The 20,027-nt window shown below is 49.0% G+C and overlaps 5 protein-coding genes across 5 annotated transcripts; all 5 read left to right on the forward strand.

The window, feature by feature from the left end:
- Positions 1-2,469: 2,469 nt before the first annotated feature.
- N7489_004810 (uncharacterized protein) lies at positions 2,470-3,404 on the forward strand (the record flags this gene model as incomplete). The annotated part of the gene is made up of 2 exons (XM_056710562.1): positions 2,470-3,320; positions 3,386-3,404. The coding sequence occupies 2 exons, from the start codon at positions 2,470-2,472 to the stop codon at positions 3,402-3,404; spliced, it is 870 nt and encodes a 289-aa protein (XP_056568983.1).
- A 3,341-nt stretch (positions 3,405-6,745) lies between these two features.
- Positions 6,746-7,631, forward strand: N7489_004811 (uncharacterized protein; the record flags this gene model as incomplete). The annotated part of the gene is made up of 2 exons (XM_056710563.1): positions 6,746-6,965; positions 7,030-7,631. The coding sequence occupies 2 exons, from the start codon at positions 6,746-6,748 to the stop codon at positions 7,629-7,631; spliced, it is 822 nt and encodes a 273-aa protein (XP_056568984.1).
- Positions 7,632-9,305: 1,674 nt separating this feature from the next.
- Positions 9,306-10,028, forward strand: N7489_004812 (hemerythrin domain-containing protein; the record flags this gene model as incomplete). Its single annotated transcript, XM_056710564.1, has 3 exons — positions 9,306-9,334; positions 9,426-9,630; positions 9,684-10,028. 3 exons carry the CDS (start codon positions 9,306-9,308, stop codon positions 10,026-10,028), a joined length of 579 nt encoding a protein of 192 aa, XP_056568985.1.
- Positions 10,029-15,601: 5,573 nt separating this feature from the next.
- N7489_004813 (uncharacterized protein) lies at positions 15,602-17,255 on the forward strand (the record flags this gene model as incomplete). The annotated part of the gene is made up of 7 exons (XM_056710565.1): positions 15,602-15,731; positions 15,862-15,923; positions 15,993-16,073; positions 16,202-16,344; positions 16,390-16,504; positions 16,613-17,096; positions 17,215-17,255. The coding sequence occupies 7 exons, from the start codon at positions 15,602-15,604 to the stop codon at positions 17,253-17,255; spliced, it is 1,056 nt and encodes a 351-aa protein (XP_056568986.1).
- A 499-nt stretch (positions 17,256-17,754) lies between these two features.
- On the forward strand, positions 17,755-19,119 carry N7489_004814 (ferritin-like domain-containing protein; the record flags this gene model as incomplete). Its single annotated transcript, XM_056710566.1, has 1 exon — positions 17,755-19,119. The coding sequence occupies one exon, from the start codon at positions 17,755-17,757 to the stop codon at positions 19,117-19,119; it is 1,365 nt and encodes a 454-aa protein (XP_056568987.1).
- Between the last annotated feature and the right edge of the window lie 908 nt (positions 19,120-20,027).

Raw genomic sequence — 20,027 nt, forward strand, 5'->3', positions numbered from 1 at the left:
CAGAGGTCCAATTAGGACAGACGTAACGACATTTCTTCCCGAGCTATCAGATTTACTATGATAGTAGCAGGAACATGAGCTGTATTGAATATAGGGTCAATTATTGGCCGATCTGACTTTTATAGGAGCATCGGGAGAGGAGCTACTTCTGTAATAAGCCACAATAAGTAAAGTGTACGATACGTTCAATTTCAATATGTAAAGTTCGTGGGGCTATACCTAGGTAGCGCTGATCGATTACATCACTCGTGCAGGGGGCCACGGGTCCACAGGTATGATGGTCGAGCTTCTCTACACAAAGTACCGTTGGCCAAGCGTGCACGCAGATGCCCAGGTGTGTACAAAGCTCGGTAAGCGAGTGATCCACCGTGGAGCCATAGGCCCTGGACAAATCCATAGACAAAAAAGAAACAGAAACCCAAAGAAAGTCCATCTCTCCGTCGTTGATCGGCAATTAGGAAGAGGGGCCGATCTACGCTGACTTGCAGTGGTGGGTGCTGGTATAGCCAGTCAGGCCAAAAAAAGGTCTTGCCACTTGATCTCAGGCATGCCGAGCTTCTCTGATAGATGAAGTTCCACGGCACAGCTTACGCAGCTTTGCACCAGCCGCAAGTATTTCCCCATTCTCCGCGGTACAGTTTCCACTTGGACTCGGCTTAAGCACGAATGAGATGTTACCATTAATGTACTTTTGTACCTCCGGCACTTTATATGTGTCATAAATCTCAGGAAGAAATTCAAAAGCTTATTGGTTGTGGCTGCTTTAACCTGCCGCGGTCGCGCATATTACATTCGCTGTACTGGGACAATGTACTTATGCCCTCTATGACGAGCTCTAGTCCGTTATTCGCCCTGGCTAATACATATGCATCTATGGAAGTATAAAAAGTTCCCGGCCTCGTGGGTCGAGCTCATGAGGTTCCGATATGACCAGCTCTATAACGAGAGATCGGCGATGGCTACCTTTAGCGGCCTGTTATCACCCACAATAACGGGGAGCACGACCCTCGTCTGGATTGGCCGGCTAAACGTGCCGCCTGGGAACTAACCTGTACCGGACGACATCATAATAAGCTACAAAGTCTGTAGATCATACCTATGATTGCTCTGGCCTACGTTATTGGTGACGGGCTTTTTTCTCCGCATGTTGATCCATCATTAGGGCAACGGAAACCCATGGCTTTATTGCTGGCGTTCGGTAAATTCCTCTAGCTCCATGAAAGACTTCACTAAATTGCCTGTCCCAACGAAATGAAGCATAACTTAATAAATAACTTGCAAGATTTCTTTCTATATCCTTTTACGGCAGTAGTCAACGCTATTTCAAGGTGGAGAAAGAACCTACGGCTGACCAATGACATAATGAAGACCCAGCACAGGAACATAATTGGCTTGTCGTTACCCCTTACCCTGAAGCTGAACACTAGAAAAGAATCAAATTATTGCAAAGTGACATTCTTATCGATACTATCAGTTTGGAGGTAATCTATTTTGGCGAGATAGGTGCCGGTAGGCGATCAGTGGCGTCATCCGTCGGAAAATAATGGCCTAGCTTTTTGCATCTGTTCTTAGCCCCCTGCGAAGAACACAATGTCGCACGGGCCTTTGAACTTCAAGCAAGCTCAATCTCGTTTAAAGGAATTGTTGAGTATCTTAGTATCCACATCATCCCCTGACCGGATTCCACAGATTCTATAACCGAGTAAAAGCCGAAGGTTACAATTATTGATTGAATCATAGCAGAGGACGCTCCCATGACCTACCCGTATAATAGAAAAAATTTCGTCGGAAGCAGGCAGACGGGAGAGCAGGAGGAGAGGATAGTAAGCTCGGGGTCTCCGGTGTAAGCCGAGGTGCTCGGAATGGAGCAAAGTGGACCTAGCAGGTAGAAATAATTTCTTGTCAGAGACTTGGGTGGTGCGAAGGTATTAGAAAATGCACGGACTTGCGCGTTAGTTGGAGAGGGGGTTGGTTGTCAGGTAGCCCGTCTTTTCAGTCCTGCCGTACTTCAACCAAGCTGTACACCACTTTTCACGCTCTTCTTTTCAATGCCTGATTTATTGAAGGTTCGGTCACAATTTCACCACCCGCCATTGCTTTTCCTCACGTTGACCATAAGTTGACCCCCCGCGTTAATAGTGAACTAATTCTCATCCCTACACGGTTTTATTGATTTAATTGTGGTCCGATCGGTCTATTTACGTCGTATTTGAAACGGCAAATGCACATGACCGAAGTCCTGCTTTCATACTGAGTTTTGAAGTTTGAACAGACTTATTTATACAATACAGCATGCGTGTGTGCGTGTGTGTGCATGTGTGTGTGTGTGTGTGTGTGTGTGTGTGTGTGTGTGTGTGTGTGATTCATTTACCCTGACCCCTCGTCGAAGTTGATTTAACCACTAGACCAAAGTACGAATCCGTACCCAACATAGTGGGTTGTGGTTTAGAATCCAACTGTCGAAACGATATGCATGGTTATAGCAACTATATTTATGAGCTGGGGCAGTTTGTGCGGATACATCCAGAAGTTCAGGCCCTCCAGCTTACCGATGACGAATGGTCGACACTTCAGCAAGTAGCCAAGATCCTCAAGCCGTTCTGGGACCACACAATCTCCGTTTCAAAGGCATGCCCAACAATTGTGGAAAGTCTACCGATTTACTGGAGTTTGGACGATTTGTTAAATGACGTTCGAAATGCGGAGGGAGATTTTGATGACGTGAACATTGAAATTCGCGATGCGGTGGAAAGAGGCATACGGAAGATGAACAAGTTTGCTAGAATAATGGACGACAACCTTCTTTACTATGTGGCATCCGTGTTGGATCCCCGCATCAAATCATCTTTGATTGTGTCTCAAATGAGCGAGCAAGATTCTGGGCTTATCATCTCGCAAGTGCGGGAATTTCTTAAGAAAGAATACCCTCCAGAGCCATTTGTGTCGTGTGAAGTTGACCATCCACGTCCAGCGGGGATGTCGGAAACAATGTGGAGAACTCTGCGCAAAGTCCAGCCATGCAAGGAGGCCTCTTTGTCGGATATTGATAAGTACTTGGATTCCCCGCCGGTCAACTGGTCCCACCACATGATCGGCGATGCGGACGCAGAATGGGTCCTAAAGTGGTGGAAAGCTAACGCGTTTAATTTTTCACTCATGGCAAAAGCCGCTCGCGATTATCTACCCATCCCTTCGGCAGAGGTCGGGATTGAACGCGAGTTGAGCAACGCTCGAGATGTCTTGGGCCTCCGAAGGCACCGTCTGAACGCGGAGACTATGCGATGGCTGATGCTATTAGCTGCAATGTTTGCAAATCAGCAGTCGGTCTTTTTTCAGTGGGCCACCCTGCCGACACCAAGTGCTATCCAGATCTATGGTCCAAAAGTGCTCAATGGTCCAACTAGAATACGACTTGGATTTTCGTCTTTTATACGGGTGCGGACTACTCGTATTGCTCCTGCTTTCCGAAAACGCAGGATCAAGCGGGGAGGGCGAAGAGCTAGGCAAAGAATAAGACTGCTTCGGCTGAGGCGTGTCTTCGGTGTTCCTAGATGGGAACGGCTGAGGAGAGTAAGGGCGTCCTGTTTCACAGGTAGATTCCTCAGACTGCTCCGAAGGTGACGAAATCAGGCCATTGTGTAGAGCATTATAGTCTCGACGTGGAAGGCCACGCGTCCTCCGCATGGACGGATTAGGTGTAGATGCCATGCTACTGTTTCCTGGTATCAGTATATCAAAAGGGTATCGACGGTGATGCATAACATACCTTGAGCTACCTAGGCTGGGTTAGAAACTGATAGGGGACTTGAGGATAAGATGATGGTTGACAGGCCCAGTCATGTCCGCGCTTTATATGTCCTTCTTGACGTGAAAAGTTGATAGACCTCTTTTCTGTTTTCTGCAACGCGATATTGACGATTCTGAACGTAAACAAATGCAGCCATGGTCATTGGAGGCTCTGGTTCGTGAGGCAAACGCGTTTTTACGTGCCATTTCTCAGGGCTACTTTGTGAACAAAGTTTGAAATGGATTGGAATGGAATCAGGCAACTGAGAAGACCTATTCAATTAATTGCCTAAGATGATTCGCAATTGGGTTGACAGATATATATAGTCTTCACAGATCTCGTGGCCGGTGTCAAGTTTCTATGGACAGACCCGTATGATTGAGTATCATGTCTCAAAAAGATCCACTACGGAACATCAAGCTGGTCAAACAACACTACATAAGCAGGTTGTACCTTCCAGCATATATTCGCAATGGAGATTCATAGTCCAGCGTTGCTGATGAAGTGGGATGGCATTGTGAAATCGACCACTAAGCGCATTTCAGTAATACGATAACCGCTGTACCGGACAAAGTATTGATGCGGAGAAATCTCACAATATGAATAATATGAATGCGAATATGAATAATGCGTTTATTCGCGCGAATATGAGTATGTCGTATATTCGCATTCCTTTATTCCTTTCGGAGCCCTAGCTGCGCCGGGTCCGATTAACTATACCAAGCCTTGTGTCTAAAATCACAACACCACTGATATCTTCACACTATTGTAGGAGCACCCATCATCAACGGTGAATTATACTGTGGCAATTGACCTATTCCGCCGGGTCAACGATCAGACCGAGGTGGCGGGCCTACGACGCGTGCTCCGTCGCGTCTTCCGCCCTCGTCCCACCGCCTTCACACTATTATGGAGTTCCTGGACCTCTGGCATCGCGACGCATTCGTCCACCATGGAAGTGCAATATTTTGCAATATTTATCGCAAGTGGGTTCGTCAGGCGCGTTTGCTATCGCAAGGAACTGTCTTGTGTACCCGGAAGCGCGGCTTTTTTGGAGCGACAGCCGATCGCGGTGAGCTTGAATGCGGCGTGGCATGACTGTTGACTACGTTGCAGAGTTGTAAGTGATCTAGTTGGTAAGGCAATATGATCAATGCGCAAACTGATTGTCCCATCTCAAGGGCACATTTTGGGGTTTCCATGAACTGGTAAGCTACAACTGTCCAACTGGATCAATTCTTGCTGACTCGGATCATACGACAGGAGAACGCCCTCATTTCTGTCACTCGAGTCGAATGCCACGCGAACACATGTCTTGTCTGCTCGAGCTCCCCTATACAAATACATGCTGCATGTCCTTTCCACATGACTACTGTCGACAATGAGTCACTAAAGAGTTCGTATCGACCTCGGCCTCTTCTCCCTTTCTCTTACGGACGTGCCGCAGCCTACCTCCAGGCATAGCCTGGTTTGGCATGACTACCCTGCTTATGTCAGCGTCACATGACGCTTCGTCTGTATCTAGTCAGCGCAGGTTGCGACCTTCCGCAACCTAGCGATCAGTATCTTTGCGCATTGGAATACACATACTCTTCCTCGCCATAACCTCATGATGTGATTCATATCTCGTGATTCCATACATAGGCCTTCTAGTGCTACCCCTAGCGCGAGGTCCTGTCACACATTTCCCCTTCTTTCCTTAACGAATTGAATCCGTCTTGTACATAAGGGATCCTTTACAAGAAGACTTTTACCCCATATGGCGAAGGGGAGTATGAGTTAATAATAATAATGATAATAATAACCTTTGCATCTACGAGGTCATAGACTTTGCGGTCAGGACAACTCAATCCCACTCAGCATGGGTGATCACAGGTTACAGGCGTGGTAAGATGAAAAATAGGAAAAGCGACCGCCACTCACACGTGATAAAACGTGATTAGTTACTCGGCACTGTGGTCAGCAACAGGGTCATAGCGGTGATATTTTTGGACCAAGCTTAGCAGGAAATGGAATCCTGATCGTTCAAAAGTGCAAAGCGGCCGTTTCACCTTTGCAAGCGCTGGACACCATTATAGTTAGCCAAAACCTACTGGCTGCTTCGCTTGATTCCGAAAATGACTTAGCGTTAAACGTGCTGGTTCATTAACTTTCTTCTTTCATCATACCTAAACAGTGACCAAGGAGACACGGATTCATCTCAGTGAGTCAGGTCGCATAAGGCGGAGCTTGTTGGCAGAGAAATGCAACTCGCTGGCTGGCGACAGACTGACAACCTCTTGTGCTTGTTAAACCGAGCCTGGGAAGGTCAAAGCATTTATAGGAGCTTCTGATCCCCTAGGAGATTTGCCTTAGCTCCTGGGACTATTCTAAGTTCCAAGGCAATGAGTTCTACCCCTGGGATCTTAACTCTACGCTCCTGACTGAATCTAAACTGGCTTTCGGAACACATTGGCTAGATCTGGGAGCTGTGGCGCCCTAGGACCTTACTTTAGGGTCCTAGGGTTAGTTTCTTGCCTTCTGAGGACGTAGGAAGCCCTTATAACACACCTTCACCAGACATACACACAAATATGAGTCATTCGGCCACTCCCAGAAGGCTTAGCCATAGCCCCAGGAACCACATTTATGATTCTAGGAGTTAATAGAGCTGTCAACAGGAATATGACTTTGGTTCCTCGAGTGGAGGTAAAAGGCCCCAGAAGCTACGTCGGAATTTTTGGGATCTATTAAGACGTGCGTCAGCTGATGGGGCTGACGACAGGAACGTAACTGATTTTGTGAGAGTGGGAATGGAGTGTGTACAAGCCACGTACGATTTCCTGGGTCTATATGATTTCTGGGCGGCCCACATGTTCCCAGTGTCAGTTTTTGAAAGGTAAAGGGCTAATCGATGATAGGGAGCTACGCTTCAAAGGATGCAATTGGAAGACGACCGATTCCATACGAGCAACATCAATGTCAAATATGATGTTTCATCTCTCTAAACATGGCATCTTCTCAAGTGGCTTGGGCAGCAATACAGAGGAAGACAGAAGCAGCATCAAACAGCCATCCATTACCGGCTTCTTCCAGAAGCGGGCAGAGATGAGAGCGAAGGCGCTAGGTCAAGACCTAGTTCGGTCGGTGGTCACGGATGAGATGGAGTTTGACGCCATCGAATCGGCTGCGTTCAACGGTTTTTCCAAGACTCGGATATTTCGCCCCCTTTACATCTCGTATAACAACGGCTCATCGGATAGATTGCGAATATGATGTTTGGCAAAAGCGGTTGATCGAAGAGATAGAGCAAACGTGCCAAACAATTTCTCTCTTGTTAGTTGCGTGGACTAGCAAGGATTCGAAATCCACGCTAGGAGTTATCGGTCATTGGTTGACGGCATATTTCCAGTACCAAGAGCGCGTTCTTGAATTTACTGAGATCCATGGCGTTCGTAGCGGAGGGAATACGTCAGAAATTATTTGGACCCTTCCCGGGGAGCTTCGAATCGAACACAAGCTCCTTGCTATCACCGCAGATAATGCCACAAATAATGAAGGCCTGCTTTCGGAGTTGTGTCCCAATCTCAACAATGAAGTTCAAGGTAGAGACGCAGCCGCCAGTGATGCAAAATCCCTACGCTTCCAAGGAGCAGATAGCTATATCCGCTGCAGTGCACATGTGCTCAATCTAATTGTTGGTGACGTGCTTTCCATGTTGAAAGCAGGAGATCATCCATCGGCTGTAGCTTGCGATCTCGTGCAAGAAAACAAAGTTATTGGGCCGCAGTCACCATTAGCTCGCCTTCGAATCATGGCCTTACAATCGCAAGAACCGCACAGCGGAAACAGCAGTGGAAAATAATCTGCCAGAGCAATTGGTTAGAAGATGAATCCATCCAGTACGATGTGGAAATGCATTGGAACTCAACACACCGAATGCTGCAAGACGCAGTTAACGAAAAACCGCAGATAAAGCAATGAAATGAACATCAGACTTGTTTCCCGCCTTTCACCGTTGAGGGATTGGGGTCGCCTCCAACAAATTGAGGGCTTTAGCGAGATTTGAGGAGTTCACCCTCGCAGTTTCTAAGCGTGAACCACAAATTACCTTGGCGATTCCCATCTACTATGAATTGCACGATCCGTTGCATGACGCTGTGTCTAAAGAGGAAAGTTCTCGAACCTTCACCCAGAGATATCTGTAGCTGCGGCTGCCGGTCTCAAAAAGTTCCAAAAATACTATAACCTCATGGATGGTCAAGACGCCTACTACGTCGCCCTAGTTCTTGATCCCGATTTAAGACGCTCTTGGTAGACAGAGGCCTTCACAGCTCCTAATCCTGTCAGACATATCAAAGAATTACTGCATGAGCAATCTCCGTTGGTATCAGACTCGTCGACAAAACCGCCTATGGAGCAGCTCACAGCGGAGATCGTGTACTTCAGAGGTTGCAACCTACGAAAAGGTACTCACCAGGATTGACCGGTACTTTGAGGATGATATCGTGCTGATAGATGAATCAATATCACGGGGTAAGAACTGGCTTTATCGTGGTGGAGCGCTCACTCGAACGAATATCCCCAGCTAGCTGCTGATACTCGAGATTTCCTGGCCATTCCAGCATCTGCAGTGTCAGTCGAGAGACTATTCAACAAGGGGCGAAATTTATTGGGAGTGAGGAGAAACAGCTTGAACGGGGAGACCATGCGGCGGTTGATGTTGTTACGTATATATCTCGGAGGAAATCTTGTGGCACGTTATTTACGAATAATTACGGATAGGACAAAATTTTGGACGAATACTATATAAACGGCGAGAATTATCCGTATCCGTAAAGATCTACGGTATTTGTACGAATGAATATTCGTAAGGTGATTATTCGTGTACATCCCTCGTTAGCTTTACCTATCTATTCACAGGGAATGTATAAGTGCAGCTGAAAGTTAGGGGGTCATGTCTACCTTCTCCGCCCGCTTTACAACGCTTCTGCCATTGCTAGGCCCCAACCGTGTTCGACTCCAGTCACTGCGAAAACCATACCAAGAAAGTCTAACTCAGGTAAGCGCTGTTCATTTCTGCCTGACGAAACCTCGAGCAAGTTTTGCATAGGAAGCTGGTGTCCCATAGACCTAGACAAGACAGAGGATAACGAAGCACGAGTTGTGAATGAGTGCGACACCAAATCTAGGATTACAGCATGACAGGAACTGCGTGGTACCGGAAATCCACGACAAGCTTATGCAGGAATGATGTTGTGATGACGGATGCGACCTTCACGCTACGAAATCATGGGCAGGGGATCAATCTTGGTGCCAGCTTGCGGGGCCCCAGGCGCGGAAGAATAGTAAAACCCTGTTGATGATTGGATCTCGGCTGTCATGACTGTGAACTCAAAACATGGGGTTCGGTCGACACCGACCCACTTCTTGCTGTTCAATTGCCTCGTAATGACGTCATGCTGCACAATTCGCCTATAAAGGAGCCGTAATAATTTCTAATTCATTTGACATTCTAATCCCACTGCTTTATAACCGGATGTCCCGCTGTTTTTTTGCATTCTACTCGTACGCTTTAAAGCTGCTCAGGTCCTGAACTCAACGGTGTCATATATCTCGAACATTTGCCATGGCATCCAGTATCATCGACGCAATCAAGAGAGATCACCGCGAGCTCGAGGAATACTACAAAAAAATCCTCAATTCCACAAGCGACAAAGAAAAGACTCAAATGGCAGAATCAGTTCACCTGGGAATTGGCCCGTCACTCGATCGGCGAGGAGCTGGTCGTCTACCCACAGTTCGAGAAGAAGCTCCCTGATGGACGCGCTATGGCGGACAAGGACCGTAGAGAGCACCGATCAGTGTGTCCCTTTGCAGCCAATCTATCATGCAACTAGCTAATAATGCATGACAGGTCAAAGAACAACTCAAGGAATTCCAGAACATGAAACCTTCGGACCCCCAGTTTGAGGCTACCATCAAGGCCCTGATGCAAGACCTATCCGAGCACATTAAGGAAGAGGAGAGCCAGGATCTCCCGAAACTGGAAGGCGCCCTCGCGACTGAGGAGAGCGAGAACCTTTCAAAATCCTTTGGCAAGACTAAGATGTTCGTGCCGTCGCGTTCGCACCCCAGGGCCCCTGATAAGCCTCCATTCGAGACAGCGATTGGACTTATCACTGCCCCAATTGACCATCTGGCTGATTTGTTTCGGAAATGGCCGCATACTTCTGGTATGCCTAATCCGTCAACTAAGTAAGCCAGTCGGTACTATTATAGGATCTGGACTGTCTGATTTCTATTATGACTTTCCCAATCCACCGTAAGAATGTTGGCGAATGAGGCAAGTTTAATGAGTGGTATGTGATCAGAGCATGTGGATGCGGATGCCGGGTCTCTCAGGCAGCCATGAGTAAATCATTCTGGCTCGTTAGGCGTATATACACTTCCTATGTCACTATGCTTAGTTCCCCCATTGGGTGCTATTACATCTTCTCTTGCTCTTCTTATTTTAGCTGTAACATGGTAGCTGATGTACCAAGCCGCTTATCAATACTTCCCATTATGAGGATAACTCCGTGTTGCGTTGTCCATGCAAAATCTCGTCCAGTGAGTCTATGCTGAGGACATCATTTTGATGCAGGGGTTGTAGACAAGCTGATAGGAAAAGAGAATCGTATAAGACCTGTACGTGGCCACCGGAGATGAAGAGTATTATTCTTGTCAAAATAAACACAAATCATTGTCAAATGCGAACCACTCTTGAGCAATCTCACTTATCACGTCGTTACCAAATCACCGTCTTTTGCATCATTGTCATAAGCTTTCTGAAACTTGAAAGAATACAAGTCTGGTACCCTGCAATGGGACTCTTGCAGTTATATTTCTCCTACAGTTTTGGACACCGAGTCGCGAACAGGAACGAACGAATCGAACAAAAGTGGTCAGTACCCGTTGATTCAATGGTTGCTTTGTACTAATATTATTAGATTGCGATTTGGGTCTCGAGCTTCACGACATCTGGCGAGAGTCCTCTGGCTTATCCACACCGTCTCCCTGTCTCGCCACCGATCTCGCTCATCTGCGACATATTCTCTTGAATGAAGGCGAGCATGCAGGATATGAGACTCAAGGATCTTCCTTGATCGAACGCTTTTTCCATCCCAGTCAGGAACAATCTGTCGGCCTTCAAGTGGACATGTCCAGATCCCCTGTCCATCTCTACTCAGACTAGTGACAATTCCACTAGATGTCAGTGTTCGTTTTTACTGGAGGGGCGCACTGAATAGAGTATAATTAGCGCAGTCTCATAGGACATCTGGCGAGACTATAGGAGAGAAACTGTTCTTCCTGCCTCGGTTTGAGACGGCCCTGGGGAATCTCCGTTGGGTACGCTGGCAGCTACTAGACATAATCTCCTGGTACAATGTCGGCGCAATAGGAATTAGCTTCCGCTTGTCCCTATGGCCTCTTATTGAGCCTCCATAATATTCGAGTCAATCGATACTTTCTCCGCTGGCTACGCTACACACATACTGTCTTTGGATCCGGGGTTATGGTGCATAATAGATTGGGCAATTACGAGTAAGGCTGATCCAGAACATGCGGGATTTTTGCGGACACATGACGGTGAAGACATTGATAATGAATCGAAGGCTATTTTATACCCTTCTTACTGTAAACTCTCGGAAAGATGTAAGCTGCTTTCCATGCGATAATTCCCCCTGCACTGCGTCGCCGCTTGTAGGGTTTTTCTGCCACCAAGATAGGACGGGGCAATCCGGAATAGGCAATTTCTACCCTTCTCTTGCAACGTCCGGCAGTCCTGTCAGACTGGGCCTGAAAGGGTAGTTCCAGTCATCGAGTAGGCTAGTCAGTCGTTCCTGAGATTATTCAATGCCTGTTCGAGAAAGCGCAGTCGAGCTAGCTGCTTCTCGTAATGTAGCTGAAGACCGTCCGCCCCTTTCTCAGGTGTGTACCAGCCTCCTTCAAGTTCTGATTGCTTTGGTTTAGCTTCTGGACATCGATGTGCTTGGGCACGCTCGACTCCCATATGCGTCGATAGAGTCCAACAAGTCGAGCTGCTGAAAGGCAAACTAGTGTTTCACCTACCAATGGGGGGACATGATCAGAAGTTTCCCATGAATCGTTTTTATCACTAAGGCTTAGCAGTTTACTAGGCCGCTGTTCTCCTTCCTTTTCCTGGTCTGGCGAGCTGTTTGGGAATCCATATTGTCCGCAGGAGAAAGTCAAGGATTTGAGCATTACTATTTCCAACAGGGCCTTGGTGTATGTTATAGACTATGTTGGATTCTATACTGTTAAATGATGCGGTCAGGCTTTGACTAAAACTTGACCACTTTTTGGCGGGCTGTTGGCAGTCAGTTTGACCATAGATAGTGATCAACGAGTCGGTCGGGGGAAATGATCAAGCCTCACGATATTGAGGGCCAGATATGAACGCTCATTCAGGAGATATACATTTCAATCGGACATCTCTTTCGCTTTCGTTGAAGGTCTCAGAAGCCGATAGGCAGGACATTGTAGAACTCACAGCCTCAAATTGTAAACTTAAAGAAATAAAACAAAAGACGAAGCCCAATGTATCTTGATGGACACTAGTTCAAAGATTGAGTCAACATGCGGCCAAGCTTCAACGTGTGGCCAAGCTCCAAGCCACAACGGTTGACGGGTCGAACGCCCGCAAATCCAACCGTGGCATCTTTTCGGAGCGAGGCTAGGAAGAAAGTCCATGATATCTGGGTATGGAATCGTAGTTTGGTGATTCAACGTTGAGTCGCTCACAGATGAGGTGACCAGAACAAGAAATATGGGCTTGTCATTGCGGATTGGGTATCTCCCACAAAGCCTCAATTTAAGAGGGCCGTGAAGGATCCAAGAGTCAGCCAACATTTTTTGACCGACTCAGCACCCCTTTCTCTCAACACCACTCTTACTCGTCCCTCTCACCGAGCATCCATGGTATCAAAGATGTCACTGCAAATAGTTGCGGTAAAAAGAAGCCATGGGTTTCAACACGCCTCAATCAAGAGGTGTCCTTCAACGCTTCCTACCAAGTTGGTAAGTGACAGAAGCCGAGAAGCCTACAAATACGTCCTCTACACCCTGCAATTTGCTCTACGATTTATTCATTTGACTCTGCAGAGTCGAGCAGGCTTGTGTCTGACGCACTCGATAAGTTCTCCCCTTTGATCGACTACTGGAATATATACCGTACTGACATATATAGGATACATCGTGGGCTAGCACATCAGACAGTGCCTGTAAGAGATGTGATTCCACGCAGATCCACTGTGCCATACACGCCAGCCGATCAACAATACGAGATTTGGTTAGCTGGTCAAAGTGTCTATGTGAAGACGTCTCTGCTATAGCAGCCGACTGAGCTGATCTACTGTCGCGCCTCTGAATATACCTCAAATTTGAAGTGCGACTGCTCATACTGTAGGTATGTGGAAGCCCACAAGTCCTATTTGAAACTGCACTGACTTGAAAGACGCGGGACAACCAGGTCCATGGACATTCGACCACAATGCACCAGTGCAAGGGCCACAGCTTCCTGTCGTCCTCCACCCCTGGTTTCGACCACCGGAATATGTGAGTCAAGAGATGTCACGCTGATCTGATGCCTAGCTACTGTAACGTCTGACAGTGAACCATTGATAGCGTACGTACCCGAGTGCGCTCCACCACCCCCTGCCCCCCACCACCAAACCGGCGGGGGATTCAGCGCTACCGTCAGCGCCCCGCGCAAAGCCATGGCTTACACACTAATCTGTCGCTTCGAACAATGCAGCATGTCCTAGGTGGAAGATTGCAAATCAAGCTAGCGGGTCAACAGCGGCCATCCACTTGCGAGCTTTGTTGCATAGAACCCTGAGACTTCCGTTTCCATGCTAAGGTTTGTGAGATATAACGCCCACAGCTGCGCCGGGTCTGATTATTCGTGCCAAGCCTTATGCCCCAAACCACGAGCACGACTGACATCTTCTCACTATTGTAGGAACACCATCATCAACGGTGAAATATACCGTGGCCAGTGACCTATTTCGCCGGATCAGAGTAAGACCAAGGTGGCGGGCCTACGACGCGTGCTCAATCGCGTCTTCCGCCCTCGTCCCCACCGCCTTCACACTACTGACTGTGGAGTTCCTGAACCTCTGGCATCGCGACACATTCATCCACAATGGAAGTGCAACATTTACCAGAAGTGGGTTCGTCACACGCATTTTCTGTCTCAAGAAATTGTCTTGTGTACCCCAGCGCGGCTTTGTTGAAGCGACAGCCGATTGCGATGAGCTTGGAAACGACATGGCATGATGTGACTATGTCGCAGAAGCGTTTCTTTTCAAGTGATATAGTTGGTAAGACGATATGATCAACGCGCAAACTGATGGTCCGGTCTCAAGCGTACACTTTGGGTTTTCTATGAACAGTTAAGCTACAACTGTCCAACTGGATCAATCCTTGCTGACTCGGATCGTACAACAGAACACCCACGTTTTTGTCACTCGAGTCGAATGCCACGCGATCAAATGTCTTGTCTGCTCCAGCTCCCCTATACCAATACGGTCGCATGCTGCCTGTCCCTTCCACATGACTACTGTCGACAATGAGTCACCGAAAGGTTCGTATCGCGTACCTCGGCCTCTTTCTCTCTATAGATTATATGTATCAGGCCATTGTTCGACTTGTCTGCCTGATACAAGACCTAGACTCTGATGAACGTATACCACTGCCCCATTCATACCTGTGGCTAAGCATTCAAACCTTCAAATACCTTCGAGCGGCGTAGGCTGCTGGTGTCGAATGGATGATCCTCGTTGTCCTCGGCTGGCATTTGGTGTCTTTCCAAGCCTGCAAATCTGAAGACACCCAGGAATGCTGATGTTTCGTCTTGCTCCATGGCAGATGAGCTGTACCTCCGCAGACAGTCAGGCGGCTAGCACAAGTCCGCTGGCAAGGAGAAGGCGGCTCAAAGTCTCCTGATTCTTAGCCTGCAAGTTGACATTGGCATCTCAGCGACAAAGCGAAAGGATAAGACCGGGGCACAGGCAAACCAATGAGAGAGCCCACTACCCAAGAATCACCTCGGGTATACACGAAGCTGCATCATGAGGCCTGTCAAACGTGTTGTGGTGTACCCTGTTGGACAAGTGGTGCGTAGATTTGATTCTTGCTCTAGAATGCCCTAACGCAAACGTATTCGCATTAGGCACGGTTTGCGATAACCATGAGGGGAAAGAGAGGGACCTACCTGCTTGTAATCGGCAACAGCAAAACAACCGTTGTGCACCAGGACAAGCTCTTTCGGCTCCCCATCGTATCTCACACTCAGACACCTGTTTGTTGCCGTCACACCGCAGGATCCGGCTGTATGGAATGTCCACCACGTACAAAGCTCCATCTGGGACCACGGTCGGACCCTCCAAAAATATGTACGACGGAGCAGAGGTGGAGCCACCCGCTATTCGGTCGGCTGACCGGTGCTGCAAAGCGAGTCAGGAATGTGGAGGTAAAGCTGGGCTTGGATGACGGAGGGTGGGGGGTAGAAGTTCATGGTGCGGTCTTGGGTACTTGGATGAGTGATGTTCTGTCTACCTGGTCATCTAATACTTCTCCCCAGAGCGGACCATATCCGACGGCGCTGGAAATTGCACTTTAGTGTGTTTGGTGGGTCTGGGTTGGGGTAGGTGCTGTGTGGTGTCTTGAAGTATAGTCATCAGGGTTTCCGAGGTTCTCGCCGAGTCCTAGGCATTCTTGGTACGAACGATTGATTGCCTTTTACCACTAACAATTTTACCACTGACAATGGGACTAATTGCAGATATGAGGAAGGCGCTTAGCGAAGCGCCCAAGGGTATCTTCAATGCTTATGTCTTCAGGATGACCTGGATATTCGCCTTGGCTGGCGCTGGAAAGGGTTTCGATTTCGATGAAGGTGTGATGGCCTGAATATCTAGAAACCTGGGGCAGGGTCTAATTTGGTGAGCAGAAATATTGCATCTATCGTTGTCGAATATTACTTTAAGCGAGAGTTCCGATTGAACAACTATAGGAGTATGAAAAAGCTGGGGCGAAGGGGTGGGTTATTCCCATCGCAACTGCCGGAGCTGTGTTTGACTGTCTAGGGGTAAGTTCTTAGACCATGTACCTAGTAAATGAGAAGCTAATAGGAAACCTAGTCACTCCCGATCAATAGCCGAGTCGGTCGACGCTGGACACTGCGAATAGGGACCCTAGTGTACATCGCCGGGCGTACTGGGACAAGGGCTCTGTGGCGGTAACCTAGGACAACTTTACGCTTCAAGTGACGTCTCTGGCATGTAGATTGACGTGACGACCCTTGTTCCTCCAGTTTACATCTCATAAACATCCCCCAAAGCCATCCGCGGACCATTGACCCTGCAGTATGCCGCTTGTCAGCGATTGGGAGTCATGCTCGGCTTCTTCACCAACTATGGCGTCGCGAAGCAATATGCCGATATTAAAACTCAGTGGATGCTGTCCACCCTCCTGCACCCTCTGCCCACTGCGCTCTGCGGTATTCGCACGTTCTTTTGCCCTAGGTAACCCCGCTGGCTGCTGTCGGTCAATAGTCGGGAGGAAGCGGGCACTGCTCTCTCGAAACTGCGCCATCTGCCTGTCGAGGACCCAGTCGTGGCCGGTGAACTATACGGTATGGACTCGCAGCTGCTTCATGAGCATGAGTCTGTGGGTTCGGCCTCTGTATGATAGCTTTTCAAAGACATTGGTCCTTGTTGAAAATCGGCGAGGCTTCTTTCTCCTCTTCACGGCGACATTGTTCCCTCAGTGGGCTAGAGCGATGCGATCACGCAGTACTCCCGAATCGTTTTTGGTTATCTGAGCATTGTCGGCGACGATGCAAGCTTTCTGGTGACAGGCATCTGTGGGGTCGTCAAGTTTGTCGGCACCCTGTTGTTTGCCTGCGAGATTGTAGATTTTGTCGGTCGGCGACGGTCGCTTTTGAACGGAATCAGCCTGCAGATCCTGACTTTGGCCTTTGTCGGTGCGTACCTAGGAGCGACCAAGGATATGACTACCGACGAAATCAAGGCGTCGCCCAAAGCGGAGCGATTCTCAACGGCGGCCATTGTGGCCATCTCCCTGCACGCCGTTACTTGGAGCATTGGCTGGTTCAGTATTCCGTACCTGATCGGACCTGAAATTTTTCCCACCCGCATCCGGTCCCTGAACTTGTTCATCTCCATAGCGTTGCACTGGGCGTTTTATTTTGGCTGCTCCAAGGCGATGTCCAGTCCGCTTGCAGCGACGCACAGACGGGGTGCGTGCCTATTTTTTAGTGTTACCTGTGGCTGGCCTTGTTTATGTTTCTTTCGCCATGCCGGTGAGCGGAAAAAAGGTACTGTTGATGTTACGTAGCAGTGCTAATAATGTGGTAGGATACTATAGGACAACCATTGGAAGCGCTGGGGCACCATGATACACTGTCCATAACGTTGCGTACGCCAACAAGGACGAAATAAGAACGCAGATCGCGAGCCCCACCAAGAACGTGGTTGGAAATGGCAAAACCGATGCCAACCACCTGGGGACCGCATAACCGGTTCTACTGCTGCGATCGCCATCTCGGTTGCAAAAGTGTACCTAGCGATAGAGTAAGAAAAGCAAGACCATGGCAAGAAAACCAGGATTTCTGCACATTCCGTCAGCAATACGTGATAAGAAAGGTACAATCAGATATTATATCCGGGGTGATGCTAGGGGTGAGGGGCTGTCATTCCATTTGCGGAAGTCGAGCCCTGACTTCATTGCTTGATCGGCGGTTGCAGACTCCGCTCATGATGACATCACTGCTTTTCTAGATGCTGCTTTCTCCTCGGTAGTCAAGATAGATGTAAATAAATACTGGTACCTCACTCACCATCTGTCCAGATCATTACGCCATTGAAGAAGGGTCACTCTCCCGTTGCCTGCCCACCATGAACAGAGCCATACTTCTCGCGTTCGGCCTTGTCCAGGCCGGTGTATGCCTTCCAGCTCCAACCGATGTCGTGGAACAGAATGGCTACAACAGCGCTCCTTACCACGGCCCCTACACTGGCACACCCACCACCACCGGCGCGGCCACTGCTCCAACTACCCTCGCTGCCTCCATTGCACCGCTGCCTCCCAATCCGACAGCGACATATTACAACGCCGATGGAACGCCCAAAGAACCCATGCCGGCCCCGTACGTCCCAGCAGGAGGCCTAGGCACTAACGGAACCGAGCCCCGGTACATGGTCAACAGCGACTGGGACTTTGAGTCGATTGCGCTTGCTTTGTACCAGGAATGGATCGAACTGGATCTGTTCCATGACGGCCTTGCGCGCTTCACCGACGAGGAACTTGAGGCTGCTGGACTGGGCCCAGAAACGCGGTCGCTGATCGAGTTCATGGCGAACCAAGAGGTCGGACATGCGACTCTGCTCACCAACATGCTGGGTGAAGCTGCTCCCAAACAATGCCTCTACAACTACCCCTACACCACCGTGCGCGAATGGCTGGACTTTAACCAAAAAGTCACCCGATGGGGAGAATCCGGTGTCTGGGGATTCTTGTCTCACCTGGACTCCCGTGAGGTCTCGCAAATGTTGTCGCAGTCGATTGCCACCGAGGCGCGCCAGCAGATGGCCTTCCGCCAGATGTCGGGTCTCGCACCGATGCCCGTCTGGTTTGAGAACGGTTGGCCGCAGTCGTGGGCGTGGACGATGCTGGCGCCGTACATCAGTTACTGTCCTGAGAACACCACGCGTCTTGCCTGGCAGAACTTCCCGACGCTGCACATTCTCAACAACCCAAACATCAATCGCCTCGCTCCGAACGAGACTGAGCAGGACGGAAGTGAGGCGGTTGGGCATCGCATCGCGGACCCTTCAATCTCGAATATCACGGAGTCAGAGTCTTGTGTCAACGCGGAAGGTATTGGAAAGAGCTGTAGTGCAGCCATCGCCACAAACCGGACGGAGCCGCTGTCCTATCCAGGCAAACGAGTTTACTTTGAATGGGATGCTCCGGGTCAGGCAGTCGGACCCAACAACTCATACGTTACTGCAACGACTGCGGGCCAGCCCACGTTTGTTGGCTGGAGCAGCCAATTGAACTTCACCTACTCGCCGCTGACGATCACCGGGCAGAACCAGGGCTACACCGAGCAACCAGAGGGCTTTGTCTTTGCGGACGATGGGATTATCAACGGCACAATGGCAGTCATGTTGACCGATCTCGACCTGTTCGTGACCCCGTTCAACACTACCATGGTCAACCCTCACATCGTCGCTCTTGGGCTGTACCAGGCGGGCTAAACAAGAGGAGATGACTTGAGTGAAATGTAATATTACTTATACTTAATAGAAATGGTGGCAGCATTGGATCGAGCCGATTGTTGACAAAGAATCAAATTTCAACTCATCGTCCGACTTGTCGTTGACCTGTAGATCCCATGGTAGACGCCACGATGACCTGAACGCTTCACATGGTCTGAGCATGTCTTGTTCCCCTGCTTCAAAAATAGAGTAATAGACATAAGCGCCCAGACGGTGTCTGAGATAGTTTCTACTATCTGATGACTCTCCCATCCTCCGAAGCGCTACGCATGGTCGAAGCGGAAGCACAGCGTCGTGTAAGATCCTTCCAGCTGAACACAAAAACTGTGCCCTTTCACCTGCCTCTCAATCAGTGGCGGTGCGTGCATCGCGTTCGCCCATTTCGACTTCTCAGCACGACAGGTCGGCAATGGGTTATGCCATCAATTCCGAGGCGAGGAGGTACGCATCTTCGGACAATCCATCTTTTTTCATGTGGAAGACTTGGTGGCAGCAGGGACACCCTTGTTCGGTTCCTAGTACGACTGGAGATCAAGTTATCCTTGTGTTGAGGTAAACGACGGGCGGGCGTTTTCCAACTGCCGTTCGGCCCGACAACGCCAAGTTCGATCGTTGCGCCAAATTCGAGGACGTGGAGAAAGTAAATGATTTCATTACGGGAGAGGACTACAAACGCTGCTAGGTATGGGCAGAATGGACGATTTGCCGGGGAGGATTTCCAGACACACCATGTGATAATGTCTCCGGGAACGACTAATCAGCCACACCACTTAATGGCGCTGGCTTCTGTATATGTCGCGGAATCCCAGTGCTATCCAAGTTGCAGGTCGGACTATACGCTACTGGTTTAGATTTGCTTGCTTCACATAACAACCAGCCAGCCAATG

This window comes from Penicillium chrysogenum, assembly GCF_028827035.1.
Source record: "Penicillium chrysogenum strain IBT 35668 chromosome Unknown utg000002l_segment0_segment0, whole genome shotgun sequence".
In the NCBI taxonomy this organism is placed as follows: Eukaryota; Fungi; Ascomycota; class Eurotiomycetes; order Eurotiales; family Aspergillaceae; genus Penicillium; species Penicillium chrysogenum.